Source organism: Aulostomus chinensis, chromosome 20, assembly GCF_037954235.1.
Source record: "Aulostomus chinensis isolate RoL2024-O1b breed Wild chromosome 20, RoL_Achi_v1.0, whole genome shotgun sequence".
Classification (NCBI taxonomy): domain Eukaryota; kingdom Metazoa; phylum Chordata; class Actinopteri; order Syngnathiformes; family Aulostomidae; genus Aulostomus; species Aulostomus chinensis.
Window position 1 is genome coordinate 3,601,418 of NC_141339.1, and position 24,893 is coordinate 3,626,310.

The 24,893-nt window shown below is 43.6% G+C and overlaps 1 protein-coding gene across 1 annotated transcript; it reads right to left on the minus strand.

Moving 5' to 3' along the window:
- Nucleotides 1-5,804: 5,804 nt before the first annotated feature.
- LOC147242254 (trace amine-associated receptor 1-like) lies at nt 5,805-6,791 on the minus strand. Its single transcript, XM_086189570.1, has one exon. It carries the CDS (start codon nt 6,789-6,791, stop codon nt 5,805-5,807), a length of 987 nt encoding a protein of 328 aa, XP_086045696.1.
- Nucleotides 6,792-24,893: the final 18,102 nt, after the last annotated feature.

Sequence of the window (24,893 nt, forward strand, 5' to 3'; positions counted from 1 at the left end):
TGGCACAGCACTGTACCTCTTTATTTTCTTCCAAAATGTTTTGCATGTGTCAGGGAGTACTTGACTAAAAATTATTTCAAAGGGGGTACATCACTGAAAAAGATTGAGAACCACTGTCCTGGAGAGAGGACAGCTTCGTACAGATCCAGAGAAAATGAAAGCGCTCCTGGATTGCCAGTTCCACAAACACGCAAACAGCTCCAAAGATTCTTAGGTTTTGCTAACTCCTACCACCGTTTCATAAGAAATTACAGCCAGACTGCTTCCCCACTGACTGCTCTCCCCTCCACCAAAACCACCTTCTCATGGACCCCTGAAGCCAACTCAGCTTTCCTAGACCTAAAGAAGAGGTTCCACCAAGCACCCGTCCTCATCCAGCCCAACCCCCACAAACAGTTAAACGGGGGTTGGTGCCGTCCTATCACAACGCTCAGACCCTGATGAAAAAGTTCACCCTTGTATCCAGTATGAGCTGGGCCCGGGAGGGCCCCATAGGTAAAGGCCCGGCCACCAGGCATAGGTGCTTGCCCATGGGCCCCTACCCCAGGCCAGAGTAGGACCCTAACCCTCCAGGCTGGGTACTCTTCAGCTATTTCTCTGGTTAATCCAACACATAAACATTTTGAACTCCACAAAATATGTTTGATAATTATTCCAGCACTTCGGCAACTTTGTGAAAGTTATGTGAATGTTTTCTTTAATCAACTGTGTTCTTAAAATTGTTGTGTATTATACCTTTAAATGTGTATATGCGTTTGTGCTAAGACAGGATATGACAAAACATGGTAGGGTGCAGAAAAAAAGGTGGACATCCTAAAATCCTACCATCACTAATTGATTACATCGTCCAACAAATGTTGAACAATAATGACAATCTGAAAGAGTTTGAAAGTGGGGGGTAAAAGGAGCAATTTAGGTGAGAAATCATATTCTAATTTTATATTTCTTCATGTCTCTGAAAGAGGGATTTAACATAGTTATTGACATGTTAAATCTCTATGATGACATAGGAGCACTGTTAACATCAGGTTTTTGTTTTTGCTGTGCTCTACACTGAAAAACAACTGAATTAAGTCACAACCGGGAAGATGGAATTACATAAGAAAATCAAGTGCTACTGCATTAAGTTTATTTTAGTAGTATGGTTGTGTTCAGGAGTGACATGGTGGTGCGGTGACTGTTGGGAGATCTCCCACGGTGCAGTGGGATTCTCTCGCCTCCTCTTTTCCTCTCTGTCGTCCTGTATGTGTTATACATAAATCATACTCATATGTGTTACTAAGGCGGCACAGTGGTGCAGTGGTCAGCACTGTCTCCTCACAGCAAGAAGGTTCCGGGTTTGAGCCCAGGCTCGAGCACGGGGTCTTTCTGTGTGAATCTGCACGTTCTCCCTGTGCCTGCGTGTGTTCTCTCCAGGTACTACAGTTTCCTCCCACAGTCCAAAGACATCAAGAGGGGACCAGGTTAATCCAGACTCTAAATTGACCGTAGGCTGGATGTGAGTGTGAATGGTTGTCTGTCTATATGTGCTGGCCCTGTGATGGACTGGTGACCTGTCAAGGGTGAACCCTGCCTCTCACCTGAATGCTGCTGGGATATGATCAAGCCCTCGCGACCCTTCACAGGAAAAGAAGTACACAATGGATGGATGAAGTTGTCCATAGATGTGAATTTAGATAGTGTCTATTGAATATACAGGGTATTCGAAACACTTCAAAAATTTTGTCTCACCTGGGGCCTCATGTATCAACGCTGTTTATGCAAGAAACACTTGTGTACACCAGGATCGGCGCTCACGTATCAATGTATCAATGTGAAAATTCGACGATTCTTGCACTGTTTCACGCCAACACTGGAGGTGCCGTAGAAGTTGGCGGAAAGCCGATTCTTGCATTGACTGCACTTTGGTCCATTGGCGACACTGTGTGGCAGTGTTTGGTAACTGACTTTATTTGATAACTGCACATACATTGGGCACAAAAAAGCCATCAACACAAACACAAACACCTGTCGGCATTACGTAAGCGGTTATAAAAGAGCCTTCATGATTGTGCTGAATGTGCAACTTTCAACAATGGCAGACTTGCGCTGTTGGAGGACATGGCAAATGGTGCAATAAGACAGGAGCGACATTTCAGGGAGCGGGAGGACTTGCTCCACAATTCTGATGAGTGGCTGATGAGCCGGTTCCAGCTACCGCGGGCCATCCTCCTGCAAATTTGTGAGGAGCTGTGACCGGCCCTCCAGCGCAGAACTGCCAGGAGCTGAGCTGTGACATTGCCGACACTGGTGCTGAGCATGCTCGGCTTCTTGGCCACTGGCTCTATCCAGCGGGAGATGGCGGACAGTTATGGGGTGAGCCAGTCAACTCTCAGCCGGGCCACGCCCTTGTTGGTGGACCTGATCATCCGCCTCTCCCACAGGTACATTAAATTCCCTTACGGTGCAGTTGCACAGGCCAATATTAAAGCGCTATTTGCAGCAATAGCCGGATTCTCTAATGTAATCGGAGCCATTGCCTGCACTCATGTTGCCATAAAAGCGCCGTCCCATGAGGAATACACTTTTGTTAACTGTAAGGGTTTCCTCTCCATCAATGTGCTGATTCATCTGCGATGTGCAGATGAATTTGCTCAACATTGTTGCGAGGTGGCCTGGTTCAATGCACGACTCGCATATTTTGTACAGGTACAACAACCCCCACTCCCGCACTCGGTCAGTGGTGGAGAGGGCCATCGGCCAGCTGAAGGGTTGGTGGCCTGTCTGGACTGGAGTGGGTTCGGGCTGCTCTATTGCCCAGAAAAGGTGTGCCTCATTGTGATGATCCATCACAATGTGGCCAACCTTCATGGCGTCCCCCCAGGCCGAGCAGTATGTCCCCCCATGAGATGACCCAGAAGCTGGAGGGATGGATGCCGATCCCGGCAGGGCAGCCATCCTTGCACGCCAGAATTTCATTTCCATGATATGAATGGGGAAGAAGCGATTCCACGATTCATGAAGCCAGATTAATTTTTTTTGTCCACTAAAAGTTCCAGAACAATTCTCAGACGGTGGAACCACTCATTGATTACCGTTATTTCCCTAATAATGTCCTCCTGCAACTGCAGGACCGCCTGTGTGAGGACCCTCCATCTGGATCCATGTGGGTCATAAGATGCGCCGCTGGGTCCAGCTGGGCTGGAGGGCTATCCGCCGCTTTTCAACCTGGTGCTGGTGCTGGGGCCGGGGTACAGGCTGGCCCAACTGCCGCTGGTCCTGGCGGATGACTCTGAGCCAGTGGATGGGCTGGCGCAGGAGCCGGCAAGTTTGCTGCACGTCGGCGGTGTGGCTGTTGTATCAATTTCTGTTAAACATGAAAGATATTGGTTTATTTAAATGTCTGATTCTGTGTATTTGTTGCCTTTACATCTGTGGCAAAGCATGTGGACATGATGTGTAAGAAATGGAGTTGCCACTTACCCTCCAGGCTCTCGGAGTCAGCGTGGGTGGCGGCGACAATACCGCCCACAGAGGTGCTGCCCATGACTGCTGCCAACAGCTGATCAAATTCCGTCATGTGGACCTCTCCCTGACCCCCACCTGTCTGGCCGGCACTCCTCCAGGGGGCAGCTGTACGCCGCTTGACCTCCACCTTGAGGTGCGACCACTTTTTTTTAATCCCAGCGGGGGTGCGTTGCTCCGAACCCACCGCGTTCACCCTCTCACACACCTAATCCGACTCACCACTTTTTTTTTGTACTGATACCACTGGACAGGCTAGCAAAAAAAAAATCTGCTGTCTCTCCCCCCCCCCCACCTCTTTTTCTTTGAAATTGTTTTGCGAGCGCAGACAGCGGAGACCATATTTAAATACATTTGCGTATTTATAGGTTAGTGTAACAAGGGGGGGGGGGGGGTCCGGTCACTCCGACATCAGCGTTCAATTCCACGCTGATTGGGAGTATCAAGGAAACGTGCGTGGATTCCGGCGCTTGCACAGATTGAAACATCCGGATTTTTTTTCTGCGTGCGCAACTTTCGGGATTCTTACCGCCCTTTTTTTAGTATGAGATCCACGCAAATATTGATACAAGAGGCCCCAGGGATTCTTTGATCATATCAGCAATTCTCCCACATTGAGGATGAGACCTGTAGGAGTGACCTTCCTCCTTGCAGTGATATCAGTATCCTGCCTGAAGGAAATTAAATGGGTTCAGTTCATTGATTCAATCAGTGTGAGTGTGTGGGACTGAGAGCGGGGCATAGCATGCAAGCAACAACAGATTTTTGGGTTTTCCATGTTGCCAGACCTTCTTCATTTAGACCAAAGTGCATGATATTAACCCCTAAGTTTCTCATACCTTTTCTACGCTCAGCCACGCAGTCTTGCTACTTTTATTATCTTCTCTGTAACAGACTTACTTGTAATATTGTCCTGCAGGGTCCTGAAGCACTCTATTCTGAACTTATAAACCATCAAAGGGGCTTGGTAGTCTATCAAGGAAACTTTTTGGACATTTGCAAAAGATAAATACAGCAGTGATTAAATGTTTGATATATTATTTATTTAATAAAGACTGATATGTCCACCATTAGGGGGCTGCACGGTGGTACAGTGGTTAGCACTGTGGCCTCACAGCAAGAAGGTTCCGGGTTCGAGTCCCGGCTCGGGCGCGGGATCTTTCTGTGTGGAGTTTGCATGTTCTCCCCGTGCCTGCGTGGGTTCTCTCTGGGTACTCTGGCTTCCTCCCACCATCCAACAACGTGCAATTTGGGGACGAGGCTGATTGAATTCTCTAAATTGACCGTAGGTATGAATGTGAGTGTGTTGTTGAATGGTTGTTCATCTCTGTATGTTGGCCCTGCGATGGACTGGCGACCTGTCCAGGGTGAACCCCGCTTCTCGCCTGTAGATGCTGGGATAGGCTCCAGCCCCCCCGCGACCCTTACTAGTAAGGAATAAGCGGAAGACGATGAATGAATGAATGTCCACCATTTGTCCATCCAAACAGTAACTGTCCCCTGACATCATTTTCACAACAGTAATTGTGACCTAACTTAATTTAATTTCCAGCCAGTGACCACCGTTAAAATCCTCTTTATCTTACAGAAACAAGACTAAAAATAAGATTATTTTAAATAATAACTTCATTATTTTTAGACACAGCGGCATTAGCTCTGCTGTTAACAGCGACCCTATTAAGAGCTCCAGGAGCAATGAAGCACTAGACATACAAATATTAGTCATTTATACAGCAACATATGATGTCCGAACCTACCAGAATTTAATCAGCCAGATGAGGACTGTGATCCAAGCAGTCTCTCTCTCCCATGTAGGAGCGGTCAACAGGTGGTCTGGCTGGTCACAGCTAGCTATGTAGCTACATTACCTCTCATGCATTTCCACACACTCATGTCCATTTGTGTATTAGTTTACTCCCCATCTCCTCTACACTGCAGGAAAATGATAAACCTGCTGAAAGACTAACATTATATGGGCCTCATTCAAGAAATGTTCTAACATGCAAATTGGTTGTTACACTTGCTTTAAATTTAGTTTATAGACAGGAAACAAAGCCTGATGCCTATTTGTAACACTAGTAATGGGCCCTCACCCTGGCTTGATAAACCTTTAATGGGAAAAGAGATGTTGATGTCAAAGGTGAGATGGAAAAAAGTAATCTTTCTGTCCTACCTCACGGAAAAAAATGATGATTAAAAGCAGTCCCAGAGTATATGAAAAGAAATGTGTAGAAGAACATGTCTGAAATGAGTGGGATGTGATTGCATAAATTGATGGTGCTTAATGTGAGAAAAACACTTTATTTAAGTTTTGTGTTCTTATAATCACTGATAAATATTTTTCCACATATGATCATTCTAAAAGCAGACCTGAACCAACTGTAAAAGAAAGCATAGATAAATGGATTGAGCATTGAATTTGACAGTGCCAGCCAAATAAGAGCTTCAAACAGTGGCAGTGGTACTGTCACAGGATTAAGAAGTTGAAAATAAAAACATAGAAAGAAGGGGGTCCAACAGATGAGAAAAACCCCCATAACTATAGCCAGAGTTTTGGTGGCCTTCCTCTCACTCTTACTGACCGTCGCTCCAGACTTCCTGGTTGTGTTCTGGATGCTGCGTGCCTGTTTCTGTGCCACAAGGAAAATCTTCACATAGATACAGACCATGATGATCAAAGGTAGGTAAAAGGAGAAAACAGGTCCCACAGTATTTGCAAGTAAAACATCAATATTACACTTCTCTCCACATTGTTCACGGTCCAACTCTGCAATAATAAAGCCAATGGCAACTAGAACAGAAACACTCCAGATGACCAGGATCATGATCACAACCACATTACGAGTGATTGTAGTTCTGTATCTCAGAGGCTGACACACTACAAAATATCTGTCAATGGAAATACAGCAGAGATTCAAAACAGAAGCTGTGCTCAGAGTAACGTCAAAGATTTCTCGCACGTTACAAAAAACATCATATTTATACAAACAAGAACTTATTGTGAATTTCATGCCAACAGGAAAAGCTACAACACCAACCAGCAGATCAGTCACAGCCAGAGACAGAATAAGATAGTTAGTAGGAGTGTGGAGCTGTTTGAAGTAAATGATGGAGATTAATATCAGGAGGTTCCCACATACTGTGATAACAGATACTGAGCCAAGAAGAAGATTCAATAAAACACACATTGTGGAGGTGGTTCTTGTTACTACAGAGAAATGATCTGTTTTATAACAGGGATGTATGACACTGACATGAGTGTGGTTGAAAAAGACCTCTGCTGCCATGCTTTTGAGTTCCCGCAAATCAGTTTTCTGTAATTGATATGCAACATTAACAATACTAGAAATGTATTTGAAAACATTTTTGAATAGTTCACTGCGACAAGGAGTCTAAATATTTATCAGATATTTTCAGGTTTTCATACCTCAAATGCTGGATCACTTCAGGTATCAGTTGCGTTGCATTGTTCAAGATCTTGCCATGATGCACAGCCCTCATTATTTCAGTGTGTATCTAATTACCATATTCAAAACATTCTTTGGTCGTCCAATCAAACGTGAGATTTTAATTTGATGGTGCTGAACAGAGACCCTGACAAGCACATGAGAAATTCAGGTTTTGTTTTGTTTTTGTTTATTTGTTGTTGTTTTTTTTACCGGACAGTTTTTTTCCCCATCTATTCTGTGGATGGAATATTTGAGTGAAATAACATGGTGTTTAAATTGTCTTTCATTTTTATTTTGTTCCCTGAACTGGACTTTCTACCACATCTACCAGACTGGTGCATTACAAAAAGAATGCATTGGCCGAAATTACAAATGGCACAAGCTGCTGAGCACAAACCAAATAAATCACAGCCGGTTTGCAATGAGGCAGTTGACGATTTTCAGGTTTTTTTTTTTTTGGAATGTTTTGGGTGTGAGATCACAAACCAATCAGACTACCTCATGTCATCGTCTATGTCGTCCTCCTTCCCTGCTTATCCAGTTGGTCCGGGTCGTGGGGGCAGCAGCCTCAGCAAGGAAGCCCAGACTGTCCTCTCCCCAGCCACTTCCACCAGCTCTTTCGGGGGAATCCTGAGGTGTTCCCAGGCCAGCCGAGAGATATAATCCCTCCAGCGTGTCCTGGGTCAGCCTCGAGGCCTCCTCCTGGTCAGACTTGTCTGGAAATCCTCCCAAGGGAGGCATCCAGGAGGCATCCTAACCAGATACCCAAATCGCCTCAGCTGACTCCTCTTGACATGGAGGAGCAGCAGCTCTACTCTGAGCACCTCCCGAATGACCAAGCATCTCAGCCTTTCTCTAAGGGAGAGCCCAGCCACCCTGAGGAGGAAACTCATTTCGGCCGCTTGTATTATGATCTTGTTTTGGTCATTACCAAAAGCTCTTGACCATAGGTGAGGGCTGGAACCTAGATTGACCAGTAAAGCTCCCTCTTCACCACAACGGATTGGTTTAGTAGCCGCATCACTGCAGATGCCGCCCCAATCGCCCTGTCAATCTCCCGCTCCATCCTACCCTCAATCGTGAACAAGATCCCGAGATACTTACACTCCTCCACCTGAGGTAGGACCTGGAGTGGGCAGGCCACCCTTTTCTGGCTAAGAACCATGGCCTCAGACTTGGAGGTTCTGATTCTCATCCCAGCCGCTTCACATTAAACCGCAAACTGTCCCAGCTAGAGCTGGAGGTGGTGCCTTTATGGAGCTAAGATGACCACATCATCTGCAAAAAGCAGAGATGACATCCTCCCGCCACCAAACTCGACCCCATCCTCCAGCCAGCTGCATGGAGAAATTCAGTCCATAAAAGTTATGAACAGAACTGGTGACAAAGGGCAGCCTTGGCCGAGTGATGACCAGCTCTGATGATGGACCCTTCTCTAATTTGCCTTTGACCTATACCTTCTTTTTTTCCTCCTCCTAAAGTGACCACATATGCAAATGCCTGGTTATTGTGCATCTTTATTTCCATCCATTCATTCCTCCTCGCCCTCTACATTCAGGTGAGAGGTGGGGTTCACCCTGGACGGGTCGCAGGGCCAACACATATAGACAGACAACCACTGGCACTCACAGCCACACCTATGGTCAATTTCGAGTATCAATTAGCTTCGTCCCCTCTTGATGTCTTTGGATTGTGGGAGGAAGCTGGAGAACCAGAGAGAACCCATGCAGGCACAGGGAGAACATGGAGACTCCACACAGAAAGACCCTGTGCTCCAGCCGAGGCTCAAAACCGGAACCTTCCCACTGTGAGGCGACAGTGCTGACCACTGCTCCACCGTGCCGTCCCCATCTTTATTTCCATTGATATTGTATTTTATTATCTTTTTCTAGGGTGACAGCATGAGGTCATAGTTACTGACTCATGTCTGGGTCAGAGTCTTTCAGATTTGTGAATGCAAATGTATCCTGAGCCAGGTAAAAGGGCGGACAAGTATGTTCTGACCTGTGTGAGAACAGCTTGAGAAGACTATCTTTACATGGCACGTGAAAGATGAAACATTCCCGATGAGATATTTACACTTTGCCTGGAACATGTGAAGACGTAGACATAGGTTCAGACGTACACCAGCGCAGGACAGGCAGTCTGCAGAGAGATTATTAGAAGATATAAACACATATGTCATCAGATATAACACAGGGGTCGTGTTTGGCTGATATAAATATAAAGACTGCTCTACTTCATTTATTGATATTTTCTTTTTTCAAACTGGTTTATATTTGACATGCAGTTTTGTTTTTTGAGAAATGTGAAAAAAACTATTTCTATCCCTCCACAATGAGTGTCTGACATATTGACCTTTGATTATAATTTTTTTTGTTTTTGAAGACATTTTCCAAAGGTGTTACTGAGATATTGTGTTTAAGTGAGGTGACCTTGACCTTTCACAAATGCATACTTTTGCGGTCTTCCTTCTTTCAAAGGTTCAGGGGTCCGATGATCCCACCCACTCCAGGACAAGTTAGACCAGCCACATAGGTCATTCAAGTCAGGCCACTCAGACCACTGGATTACACACACACACACACACACACACACGCATGATCTCCTGAAAAACTTGTTGGTGCAGCTCAGTTAGGAAAAGCATTGTTAAGTGTGGGGGGGGGGGGGGGGAAGTAGACCCAAGGCGCAGACAATTAGGGTGGTGCACAAAAGGTTTTACTGGAGACGGGGAGACTTGAGTTGTGATGGGGAGGCTTGGCGATGTGACTTGTGACGGGGAGGCTTGGCGACGTGACTTGTGACGGGGAGGCTTGGCGACGTGACTTGTAACGGGGAGGCTTGGCGACGTGACTAGGTTTGTGCCAACTCTAACAAAGACATGCAACACACGACAACCTAAACGCACATCACAAAACTTAATGGAACCAGGAAGAACATGAGAAAACATAGGGGTTAAATACAAGAGGGGAACAAGACACAGGTGGTGCAATCACCCAGGTGAGACACATGAGGTAATCACAGGAGGGAGGACAGGAAGACAGAACATGACTACAAAATAAAACAGGAAGCACGAGACAGGGATCGTGACAAGCGTTGCATATTTGAAACTATTCAGTGTCAAGGGAGGATCCATTGTGATGACAGCTCTGGGCGTTCTTTGGATGATGCAGTTTGACTACAAACTACAAAATAAGACATGAAACAGCATACATGCCCAAAACTCTGACAAGTATTGTTAAAGAGAAATGAATGTGTTCTCGCTTGGAGCAGCATTTAGCTTCAGGAAAAGTTGCCCAGGATTTGTTCCTGTCTTTGAGGAGTGGAATCATCCTGGTCCAAACGGTCACTGCAGGCCTGAGGGGGGTACAGGGTATTGGCAGGAATGTTAGCATCCATTTGGAGCACAATTAGCAACAATGTCAGCATGTCCCTGTCAACAGCTCAACTCTCTCTGTGAGTGAGAACAATGTCCACTCCTTTCCAGTATCTTCTCAGACAATTCTAATAATCTCAGCCTGGAAAAAGGGCCTTTTACTGGGTGTTAGCTGACTGTAGCCAGTTGCCCGATTGGATTACATTATAGTTGCTGTGGGGCTGCAGGCGTCTCTGATCATCTCCACACTGGAGCCATGTGCCTTGGTTATTGACATCATTCACTCATTCACACGATAAAAGTGAAGAAAATTGGGTCCAGATTAAAAAGAACTGAGGTGACCCTTTAAGATGTCTCAACTGCTTGTCTGTCTGCTTGACTTCCATCACTGTCCCTTTAAATGTTCAGGCACCGTTTGCTACATATGTAAAGACAGATTTTTCTTTCCTAAAAAAATGAAGAGTTGAGTCTCATTTTTAGTGAATGTTTCTATGATTTGCATAAAAATCTGATCATGTTTTGGTTGTGTTCAGCCAACCAGGTAAAACCACATTTAAACACCCTGTACCCACCAAATCCCAACAGAAGTCACAATCACTTTTCTGAAGGAATAGGTGCTCTTTTATTAACTAAATTAAAGGCCTTTTGTATCTATTTCATGTATGTGCACGTTTGTGTTGCAGTCGTTTATATTTGCTCAGCTACTGCGACTCATTTGAGTTGCATTCAGAGTGCTAGCAGCTCTCCTGCTGTTGGTCCACACTGTTCGTTCTGACTGGAGGACTTAAGCTGCCAGATCTGCTGCTATTTGGTCAATGGTGAGGACTGGAATACGTATTTAACCAACAGAGTGAGGACACTTACTCATGGACTCTATGAAGCAAGTACAAGAACACACACACACACACACGCGCACACACACACACACACACACACACGCGCACACACACACACACACACACACACACACACACACACACACACTCCCGTCTGCATTATCTCATATATTCAACCTTGTTTTTTTCAAGCAATTACAGTGTGTGTATGTCTGTGTTTGTCTCTCACACACAAACACAAACACATACACACACACACGACTGTTTAATTAAAGAACACACTGCAAAGATTTCCTCATGCTAAGACAATACAACAATGCAAGATGTGACATAACACTTGACTCACAAGATTAAAAAATCAGTTCCTGTTTGAGGTGATTGACAGGCAGGAGTGAGATATCTGTGTAGCAGCTCTGTCACTCAGGAGCTCATCCAAGACTTCTGAGTCAACCTGTACGGTGAATCATTCCCATCACCACAGCTGGTCTTGCATTCAGGGGGATGCAGATGAACTCCCGAATGAAAGCATGAATGTCTGGAATGTCCTGGTGCAGTAAGACAGGGGTTGTTTGGTCAGGAGTGCTGAGAACACACAGCTAAAATCAAACCTAACCTTGATGTGTTGAGTAAATGTTTTGGCATGTAGTTACAGCCCCTCAACAGCAGGGGGTACTGCAGCCCCCTCAGCACCTCTACTTCTCCCTGACTGCTCCTGTTGCAACACATCACACATTCACAATATGACTCCTTTCACGATGAAGGTCTGGATCCAGTTGGTCTCATAACATTCCAAGTCTACTGGAGCCTCAGTCAGGACCGCAGAGGGCCAAGCAGGAGCACGCATACATGAACAGCATCCAGAGGAAAGTACAGAGATTCTCAGCCAGCATTGGGTTTGATGAGCATTGTGTGAGCTCATTTGGTGAGTGCCTGAATGTACAGGCTGCTCATCTGTATAAAAATGTGATCCACTTCAGCTTTAACATGTGATCTATAACCCAGAAGATGGTGACATTTCCTGCCAAACCGAGAAGAGTGAGTGAATTGACTGGTGCACTGCTGCAAGCTCACACATGAGGTTCACAGTCGACTCAGCTCAACTTTATCAATGTGGAAAAGAAGCAGCAAGTAAAACAAACATTACAGTGACAACAAGTAAAAACATGAAAAGAAACTGGAGTTGAGAACTACAAGCAAAGGCAGAAGAGGGTCGAAGAGTTCGATGCACACGTTCTAATTTTGTTGCACACACGTGTTAGAATTGACATGACGGGTCATGGTAACAGGAACAATGTGCAGTTTATCTTTCCTTGGTCATTCAGACAAACTGTGTGTGGTTTGAGCACCATTTGCCTCATGCAATGTAACACACCTCCTTCACATTGTTCCTTGTTGTTTGAGGCCTGTGAAAGGTTTGTCCGTTCCACCTTAACGGCAGTGCCAAATTCCAGATTAATTCCTGTGAACGCTGACACAGAGCAGACCTGACCTGCTCAGTGGCAGCCATGTCAGGTGAGCATGCAGTCATGCAACAACGAGCATGATTCCAGGTTGGAAAGATCCTTGCATCATGGATAACTATGCTGCAACATGGATTACCATGCAGGACATGGATTACCATTCTGCAACATGGATTGCGATACTTGACGTGGATTATGATGTTGCAACATGGTTTACTATGCTGCCAAATGGATTGTTATGCTGCAACATGGATTACGATGTTACGACATGGATTACAATGTCGCCACATGGATTACGATGCTGCAACATGGATTACAATGTTGCCACAAGGATTACGATGCTGCAACATGGATTACGATGCTGCAACATGGATTACAATGCTGCGAAATGGATTGTTATGCTGCAACATGGATTACGATGTTACGACATGGATTACAATGTCGCCACATGGATTACGATGCTGCAACATGGATTACAATGTTGCCACAAGGATTACGATGCTGCAACATGGATTACGATGCTGCAACATGGATTACTATGCTGCAACATGGATTACTTTGCTGCGACATTGATTACTATGATGAAAATAGGTTACGATGCTACAACATGGATTATTATGGTGCGACATGGATTGTTATGCTGCAACATGGATAACGATGATACAACATGAATTACAATGTCGCCAAATTGATTACTGTGCTGTGACATGGATTACGATGCTGCAACATGGATTACTACGTTGCATTGTGGATTCCAGTGCTGCAACATGGATTATGATGCTGTGACATGAATTACTATGCTGCAACATGGATTACGATGCTGCAACATGGATTATGACGCTGGACATGGATTATGATGCCGCAACATGGATTACTATGCTGCAACATGGATTACGATGCTGAAACATGGATAACGATGCTGCAACATGGATTATGACGCTGGACATGGATTATGACGCTGGACATGGATTATGATGCTGCAGCATGGATTACTATGCTGCAACATGGATTACGATGCTGCAACATGGATTATGACGCTGGACATGGATTATGATGCCGCAAAATGGATTACTATGCTGCAACATGGATTACGATGCTGAAACATGGATTACGATGCTGCAACATGGATTATGATGCTGTGACATGAATTACTATGCTGCAACATGGATTACGATGCTGCAACATGGATTATGACGCTGGACATGGATTATGATGCCGCAACATGGATTACTATGCTGCAACATGGATTACGATGCTGAAACATGGATAACGATGCTGCAACATGGATTATGACGCTGGACATGGATTATGATGCCGTAACATGGATTACTATGCTGCAACATGGATTACGATGCTGAAACATGGATAACGATGCTGCAACATGGATTATGACGCTGGACATGGATTATGACGCTGGACATGGATTATGATGCTGCAGCATGGATTACTATGCTGCAACATGGATTACGATGCTGCAACATGGATTATGACGCTGGACATGGATTATGATGCCGCAAAATGGATTACTATGCTGCAACATGGATTACGATGCTGAAACATGGATTACGATGCTGCAACATGGATTACGATGCTGCAACATGGATTATGTTGCTGCAACATGGATTATGACGCTGGATATGGATTACTATGATGCAACATGGATTACGATGCTGCGACATGGATTATGACGCTGGACAAGGATTATGACCATGGACATGGATTATGACGCTGCAACATGGATTATGATGCTGCAACATGGATTATGATGCTGGACATGGATTATGATGCTGCAACATGGATTATGATGCTGCAACATGGATTATGACGCTGGACATGGATTATGATGCCGCAACATGGATTACTATGCTGCAACATGGATTACGATGCTGAAACATGGATTACGATGCTGCAACATGGATTATGTTGCTGCAACATGGATTATGACGCTGGACATGGATTATGACGCTGGATATGGATTACTATGATGCAACATAGATTACGAAGCTGCAACATGTATTACTTTGCTGTGACATGGATTACGATGCTGCAACATGGATTACTACGTTGCATTGTGGATTCCAGTGCTGCAACATGGATTATGATGCTGTGACATGAATTACTATGCTGCAACATGGATTACGATGCTGCAACATGGATTATGACGCTGGACATGGATTATGATGCCGCAACATGGATTACTATGCTGCAACATGGATTACGATGCTGAAACATGGATAACGATGCTGCAACATGGATTATGACGCTGGACATGGATTATGACGCTGGACATGGATTATGATGCTGCAGCACGGATTACTATGCTGCAACATGGATTACGATGCTGCAACATGGATTATGACGCTGGACATGGATTATGATGCCGCAAAATGGATTACTATGCTGCAACATGGATTACGATGCTGAAACATGGATTACGATGCTGCAACATGGATTACGATGCTGCAACATGGATTATGTTGCTGCAACATGGATTATGACGCTGGATATGGATTACTATGATGCAACATGGATTACGATGCTGCAACATGGATTATGACGCTGGACAAGGATTATGACCATGGACATGGATTATGACGCTGCAACATGGATTATGATGCTGCAACATGGATTATGATGCTGGACATGGATTATGATGCTGCAACATGGATTATGATGCTGCAACATGGATTATGACGCTGGACATGGATTATGATGCCGCAACATGGATTACTATGCTGCAACATGGATTACGATGCTGAAACATGGATTACGATGCTGCAACATGGATTATGTTGCTGCAACATGGATTATGACGCTTGACATGGATTATGACGCTGGATATGGATTACTATGATGCAACATAGATTACGAAGCTGCAACATGTATTACTTTGCTGCGACATGGATTACTATGATGAACATAGATTCTGACACTGCAACATGGATTATTATGATACAACATGGATTACGATGCTGCATGGTGGATTCCATGCTGCGACATGGATTATGATACTGGATATGGAATCCTATGATGAACAAGGATAACAATACTGCAACACAAATTACGATGCTGCAACACGGATTATTATGCTGCAACATGGATTACGATGCTGCAACATGGATTATGACGCTGGACATGGATTATGATGCTGCAACATGGATTACTATGATGCAACATGGATTACGATGCTGCAACATGGATTATGACGCTGGACAAGGATTATGACGATGGACATGGATTATGACGCTGCAACATGGATTATGATGCTGCAACATGGATTATGATGCTGCAACATGGATTATGATGCTGCAACACGGATTATGACACTGGACATGGATTATAATGCTGGACATGGATTATGATGCTGCAACATGGATTATGATGCTGCAACATGGATTATGACACTGGACATGGATTATGATGCTGCAAAAAGGATTATGACGCTGGATATGGATTATGATGCTGCAACATGGATTATGACGCTTGACATGGATTATGATGCTACAACATGGATTATGACGCTGGACATGGATTATGACTCTTGACATGGATTATGATGCTGGACATGGATTACTATGCTGCAACATAGATTATGATGCTGCAACACGGATTATGACGCTGGACATGGATTATTATCTGGACATGGATTATGACGCTGGACATGGATTATGATGCTGAAACACGGATTATGACGCTGGACATGGATTATGACGCTGGACATGGATTACAATGCTTTAACATGGATTATGACGCCTGAAATGGATTATGATGCTGGAGAAGGATTACGATGCTGCAACATGGATTATGACACTGGACATGGATTATTACGCTGGACATGGATTATGATGCTGCAACATGGATTAAGATGCTGCAACATGGATTATGATGCTGCAACATAGATTATGATGCTGGACATGGATTATGATGCTGCATCATGGATTATGTTGCTGCAACATGGATTATGACGCTGGACATGGATAATGACGCTGGATATGCATTACTATGCTTCAACATAGATTACGATGCTGCAGAATGGATTACTTTGCTGCGACATGGATTACTATGATGAACATAGATTCTGATACTGCAACATGGATTATTATGATACAACATGGATTAGGATGCTGCATGGTGGATTCCATGCTGTGACATGGATTATAATACTAGACATGGATTCCTATGATTAACAAGGATAACAATACTGCAACACAAATGACGATGCTGCAACACGGATTACTATGCTGCGACATGGATTACAAAACTTTGACATGAATTACTATGCTGCAACATGGATTACGATGCTGCAACATGGATTATGACGCTGGACATGGATTATGATGCTGCAACATGGATTACTATGCTGCAAAATGGATTACGATGCTGCAACATGGATTATGACGCTGGACATGGATTATGACGATGGACATGGATTATGACACTGCAACATGGATTATGATGCTGCAACATGGATTATGACGCTGGACATGGATAATGACGCTGGATATGCATTACTATGCTTCAACATAGATTACGATGCTGCAGAATGGATTACTTTGCTGCGACATGGATTACTATGATGAACATAGATTCTGATACTGCAACATGGATTATTATGATACAACATGGATTACGATGCTGCATGGTGGATTCCATGCTGTGACATGGATTATAATACTGGACATGGATTCCTATGATTAACAAGGATAACAATACTGCAACACAAATGACGATGCTGCAACACGGATTACTATGCTGCGACATGGATTACAAAACTTTGACATGAATTACTATGCTGCAACATGGATTACGATGCTGCAACATGGATTATGACGCTGGACATGGATTATGATGCTGCAACATGGATTACTATGCTGCAAAATGGATTACGATGCTGCAACATGGATTATGACGCTGGACATGGATTATGACGATGGACATGGATTATGACGCTGCAACATGGATTATGATGCTGCAACATAGATTATGATGCTGCAACACGGATTATGACGCTGGACATGGATTATAATGCTGGACATGGATTATGATGCTGCAACATGGATTATGATGCTGCAACATGGATTATGATGCTGCAACATGGATTATGATGCTGCAACATGGATTATGACGCTGCAACATGGATTATGACGCTGCAACATGGATTATGATGCTGCAACATAGATTATGATGCTGCAACACGGATTATGACGCTGGACATGGATTATAATGCTGGACATGGATTATGATGCTGCAACATGGATTAAGATGCTGCAACATGGATTATGATGCTGCAACATGGATTATGACGCTGGACATAGATTATGATCCTGCAACATGGATTATGTTGCTGCAACATGGATTATGACGCTGGACATGGATTATGACGCTGGATATGGATTACTATGCTGCTACATAGATTACGATGCTGCAACATGGATTACTTTGCTGCGACAAGGATTACTATGATGAACATAGATTCTGATACTGCAACATGGATTATTATGATACAACATGGATTACGATGCTGCATGGTGGATTCCATGCTGCGACATGGATTATGATACTGGACATGGATTCCTATGATGAACAAGGATAACAATACTGCAACACAAATGACGATGCTGCAACACGGATTACTATGCTGCGATATGGATTACAAAACTTTGACACAAATTACTATGCTGCAACATGGATTACGATGCTGCAACATGGATTATGACGCTGGACATGGATTATGATGCTGCAACATGGATTATGACGCTGGACATGGATTATGACGATGGACATGGATTATGACGCTGCAACATGGATTATGATGCTGCAACATAGATTATGATGCTGCAACACGGATTATGACGCTGGACATGGATTATAATGCTGGACATGGATTATGATGCTGCAACATGGATTATGATGCTGCAACATGGATTATGACACTGGACATGGATTATGATGCTGCAACATGGATTATGACGCTGCAACATGGATTATGATGCTGCAACATGGATTATGATGCTGCAACATGGATTATGATGCTGCAACATTGATTATGACGCTGGACATGGATTATGACGCTGAACATTGATTATGATGCTGCAACATGGATTATGACTCTAGACATGGATTATGACGCTGAACATTGATTATGATGCTGCAACATGGATTATGACTCTGGACATGGATTATGACGCTGGACATGGATAACTATGCTGCAACATAGATTATGATGCTGCAACACGGATTATGACGCTGGACATGGATTATTACGCTGGACATGGATTATGACGCTGGACATGGATTATGATGCTGGACAAGGATTACGATGCTGCAACATGGATTAAGACGCTGGACATGGATTTTGACGCTGGACATGGATTATGATGCTGCAACATGCATTAAGATGCTGCAACATGGATTATGATGCTGCAACATGGATTATGACGCTGGACATGGATTATGATCCTGCAACATGGATTATGTTGCTGCAACATGGATTATGACGCTGGACATGGATTATGACGCTGGATATGGATTACTATGCTGCTACATAGATTACGATGCTGCAACATGGATTACTTTGCTGCGACAAGGATTACTATGATGAACATAGATTCTGATACTGCAACATGGATTATTATGATACAACATGGATTACGATGCTGCATGGTGGATTCCATGCTGTGACATGGATTATAATACTGGACATGGATTCCTATGATTAACAAGGATAACAATACTGCAACACAAATGACGATGCTGCAACACGGATTACTATGCTGCGACATGGATTACAAAACTTTGACATGAATTACTATGCTGCAACATGGATTACGATGCTGCAACATGGATTATGACGCTGGAAATGGATTATGATGCTGCAACATGGATTACTATGCTGCAAAATGGATTACGATGCTGCAACATGGATTATGACGCTGGACATGGATTATGACGATGGACATGGATTATGACGCTGCAACATGGATTATGATGCTGCAACATAGATTATGATGCTGCAACACGGATTATGACGCTGGACATGGATTATAATGCTGGACATGGATTATGATGCTGCAACATGGATTATGATGCTGCAACATGGATTATGACACTGGACATGGATTATGATGCTGCAACATGGATTATGACGCTGCAACATGGATTATGATGCTGCAACATGGATTATGACACTGGACATGGATTATGATGCTGCAACATGGATTATGACGCTGCAACATGGATTATGATGCTGCAACATTGATTATGACGCTGGACATGGATTATGACGCTGAACATTGATTATGATGCTGCAACATGGATTATGACTCTGGACATGGATTATGACGCTGGACATGGATTACTATGCTGCAACATAGATTATGATGCTGCAACACGGATTATGACGCTGGACATGGATTATTACGCTGGACATGGATTATGACGCTGGACATGGATTATGACGCTGGACATGGATTATGATGCTGGACAAGGATTACGATGCTGCAACATGGATTATGACGCTGGACATGGATTATGACGCTGGACATGGATTATGATGCTGCAACATGGATTAAGATGCTGCAACATGGATTATGATGCTGCAACATGGATTATGACGCTGGACATGGATTATGATCCTGCAACATGGATTATGTTGCTGCAACATGGATTATGACGCTGGACATGGATTATGACGCTGGATATGGATTACTATGCTGCTACATAGATTACGATGCTGCAACATGGATTACTTTGCTGCGACAAGGATTACTATGATGAACATAGATTCTGATACTGCAACATGGATTATTATGATACAACATGGATTACGATGCTGCATGGTGGATTCCATGCTGCGACATGGATTATGATACTGGACATGGATTCCTATGATGAACAAGGATAACAATAATGCAACACAAATGACGATGCTGCAACACGGATTACTATGCTGCGATATGGATTACAAAACTTTGACACAAATTACTATGCTGCAACATGGATTACGATGCTGCAACATGGATTATGACGCTGGACATGGATTATGATGCTGCAACATGGATTATGACGCTGGACATGGATTATGACGATGGACATGGATTATGACGCTGCAACATGGATTATGATGCTGCAACATAGATTATGATGCTGCAACACGGATTATGACGCTGGACATGGATTATAATGCTGGACATGGATTATGATGCTGCAACATGGATTATGATGCTGCAACATGGATTATGACACTGGACATGGATTATGATGCTGCAACATGGATTATGACGCTGCAACATGGATTATGATGCTGCAACATGGATTATGACACTGGACATGGATTATGATGCTGCAACATGGATTATGATGCTGCAACATGGATTATGATGCTGCAACATTGATTATGACGCTGGACATGGATTATGACGCTGAAAATTGATTATGATGCTGCAACATGGATTATGACTCTGGACATGGATTATGACGCTGAACATTGATTATGATGCTGCAACATGGATTATGACTCTGGACATGGATTATGACGCTGGACATGGATAACTATGCTGCAACATAGATTATGATGCTGCAACACGGATTATGACGCTGGACATGGATTATTACGCTGGACATGGATTATGACGCTGGACATGGATTATGATGCTGGACAAGGATTACGATGCTGCAACATGGATTAAGACGCTGGACATGGATTATGACGCTGGACATGGATTATGATGCTGCAACATGCATTAAGATGCTGCAACATGGATTATGATGCTGCAACATGGATTATGACGCTGGACATGGATTATGATCCTGCAACATGGATTATGTTGCTGCAACATGGATTATGACGCTGGACATGAATTATGACGCTGGATATGGATTACTATACTGCTACATAGATTATGATGCTGCAACATGGATTACTTTGCTGCGACAAGGATTACTATGATGAACATAGATTCTGATACTGCAACATGGATTATTATGATACAACATGGATTATGATGCTGCATGGTGGATTCCATGCTGCGACATGGATTGTGATACTGGACATGGATTCCTATGATGAACAAGGATAACAATACTGCAACACAAATGACGATGCTGCAACACGGATTACTATGCTGCGACATGGATTACAAAACTTTGACACAAATTACTATGCTGCAACATGGATTACGATGCTGCAACATGGATTATGACGCTGGACATGGATTATGATGCTGCAACATGGATAACTATGCTGCAACATGGATTACGATGCTGCAACATGGATTATGACGCTGGACATGGATTATGACGATGGACATGGATTATGACGCTGCAACATGGATTATGATGCTGCAACATAGATTATGATGCTGCAACATGGATTATGATGCTGCAACACGGATTATGACGCTGGACATGGATTATAACGCTGGACATGGATTATGATGCTGCAACATGGATTATGATGCTGCAACATGGATTATGACGCTGGACATGGATTTTGATGCTGCAACATGGATTATGATGCTGCAACATGGATTATGACGCTGGACATGTATTATGATGCTGCAACATGGATTACGATACTGCAACATGGATTATGACGCTGGACATGGATTATGACGCTGGACATGGATTACTATGCTGCAACATGGATTATGATGCTGGACATGGATTATGACGCTGGACATGGATTATGGTGCTGCAACATGGATTATGACGCTGAACATGGATTATGACGCTGGACATGGATTATGATGCTGCAACATGGATTATGATGCTGCAACATGGATTATGATGCTGCAACATGGATTATGACGCTGGACATGTATTATGATGCTGCAACATGGAATACGATACTGCAACATGGATTATGACGCTGGACATGGATTATGACGCTGGACATGGATTACTATGCTACAACATAGATTATGATGCTGCAACATGGATTATGACGCTGGACATGGATTATGACGCTGGACATGGATTATGATGCTGAAACATGGATTATGACGCTGGACATGGATGATGACGCTGGACATGGATGATGACGCTGGACATGGATTATAATGCTGGACATGGATTATGATGCTGCAACATGGATTACGATGCTGGACATGGATTATGACGCTGGACATGGATTATGACGCTGGACATGGATTACGATGCTGCAACATTGATTATGAAGCTGGACATGGATTACGATGCTCCAACATAGATTATGAAGCTGGACATGGATTATGATGCTGCAACATGAATTATGATGCTGCAACATGGATTACTCTCTTTCAACATTGATTATGATGCTGCAACATGTATTATGATGCTGCAACATGGATTACGATGCTACAACATAATGTGATGTCAAATGACACTCAGGATCTTGTCACTGCATCTGCAGGCCTTAAACTTGCCGTCAGTTAAATGTGGATGTGTTCTTTCTGCTTAGCTCTTGCCTGCATGGACCATTTTGTTTTCATGTTGACGAGGTACAGAAAAGACACCAGGAGACAGGAGCAAATAACCCAAGAGCCTGAGACCTGAAAAAATTCCACTTGTGTGTAAGAATCCAGTGTATCATGTCACAGGTTCCAATTTTTCAGACTGGGGATCTCGCAGGATCCTTGCAGGGTCTGTGCCTCCAAGAACTCACGTAGGTCCATTTAGGTACTATTTGAATGTTTGTGCACCTGGACTGCTGGTTCCTGTGTGGTGCTAGAGAGCGCACAACTATGTTCACGTGACTGAATGTCACTAATTGCACGAGCAAAGAAAAAAAAAATCATAAATAAGAACGATGTTTGATTTAATGGGAATGGCAAGACAAGGAAAGCACTGAACAGCTCAATTCTCCTGGTTTTCTTCCAATGCTGCATGTTTGTGAAAGGAAAATTGCTTGAACGTGTGTTTGGTTAGCTAGCTAAAAGCAGCAGCCCGATGCCACAACATGTCAGTGACAGGTCTCATATCGCCAGATGAGGGGTCACGTTGGTTGTAGCTTTTCACAATAAAATAGAATCCTGAAGGCAGCTGGCTGATTTGGCTTGATGTGCACTGTGTTATATCATTAAAAACACATGCAATCAATTTAATGTTAAAATTACTTACAAAACCAGCGCCTATCTTGGTGTTTACCTGCTGCCTGCCTGTATTTACTTCTTTTCATGCTTGCCTGAATTTAGACAGCTAGATTATTTACCCAATACATAACTTTTTTATGCAGGTTACCAGTTGGGTACCGGACCTGCGGCAGGACTCTGAACTCGAGTCCCTCTGAGATGATTTTCCACCCTGCTGTGATTAAAATGGACAAAAGGAGTAGACAATGAGTCTGAAGCAGCTCAGCCTCTGCTACCCAAACAGAAACAGCTATAATTGTACAACTTTGATGTGCTTCTCTTCTCTATCATAGGAGGATGCCTCAGAGTTCTTCACTCCACACCTGCATCGGTTTCCCCAGTCCAGGAGAAGAGAGAATTCAGATGCATCCAAACTATTACCTTCATGTATGTGAGCATGTACTTTGATACCTCAGTAACCTCCAATACCTTTAGATAGAAGAACACCACCTCATGGGGTGGGGACATCAAGATGGTTCTTTGTTTACTCCTGTTTTTCCCGATCACCTCCACCCCAGCTACTAAACCTGGACCACTTTAGCACTGTGACTGAAACCTGAAGTTAATGTTACTGCACGGGTTTAAACTCTGCTTCTCCTCCCAGTCAAAAGTATTTGAACAGAGGCATTTCTTAACTCTAAAAGGTTTAATACATGAAATAGAGGATGTTTGGGTGCACTTTTGGATGTTTCTGTTACTTTCCTCTTGATGAAATTAAAGTTTAATCTTGCAGGATGATGATGACGATGATGATAGATCAAACTTTTAAAAGAGTCACTTGAGTTTTGTTTGTTGTGTCATCATGGCAACGACATGAAACACTATGGTATTCAGAGACGACTCCATGAACACTACCTAGACTGTAACAAGGGCTACTCTCATGTTTGTTGCGTGTTCTTTGCTCCTCATTAACTGGATACTTTTTTACCAGAGGGCCTGATGTGTCAATTCTGAGATCATTAAATTTCCTTGTTTTGATCCATTTAATGGGAACAATGAAGCCCCAGGTTGAAGAAGTGAGATGATGCAGGCAGGGGAATGTGTGTGTGTGTGTGTGTGTGTGTGTGTGTGTGTGTGAGAGAGAGAGAGACAGAGGTAGCACAGAGACCAATAACCATGCTGTACTTTCACACCTCTATGTTAAGGCTCTTGCATCATGG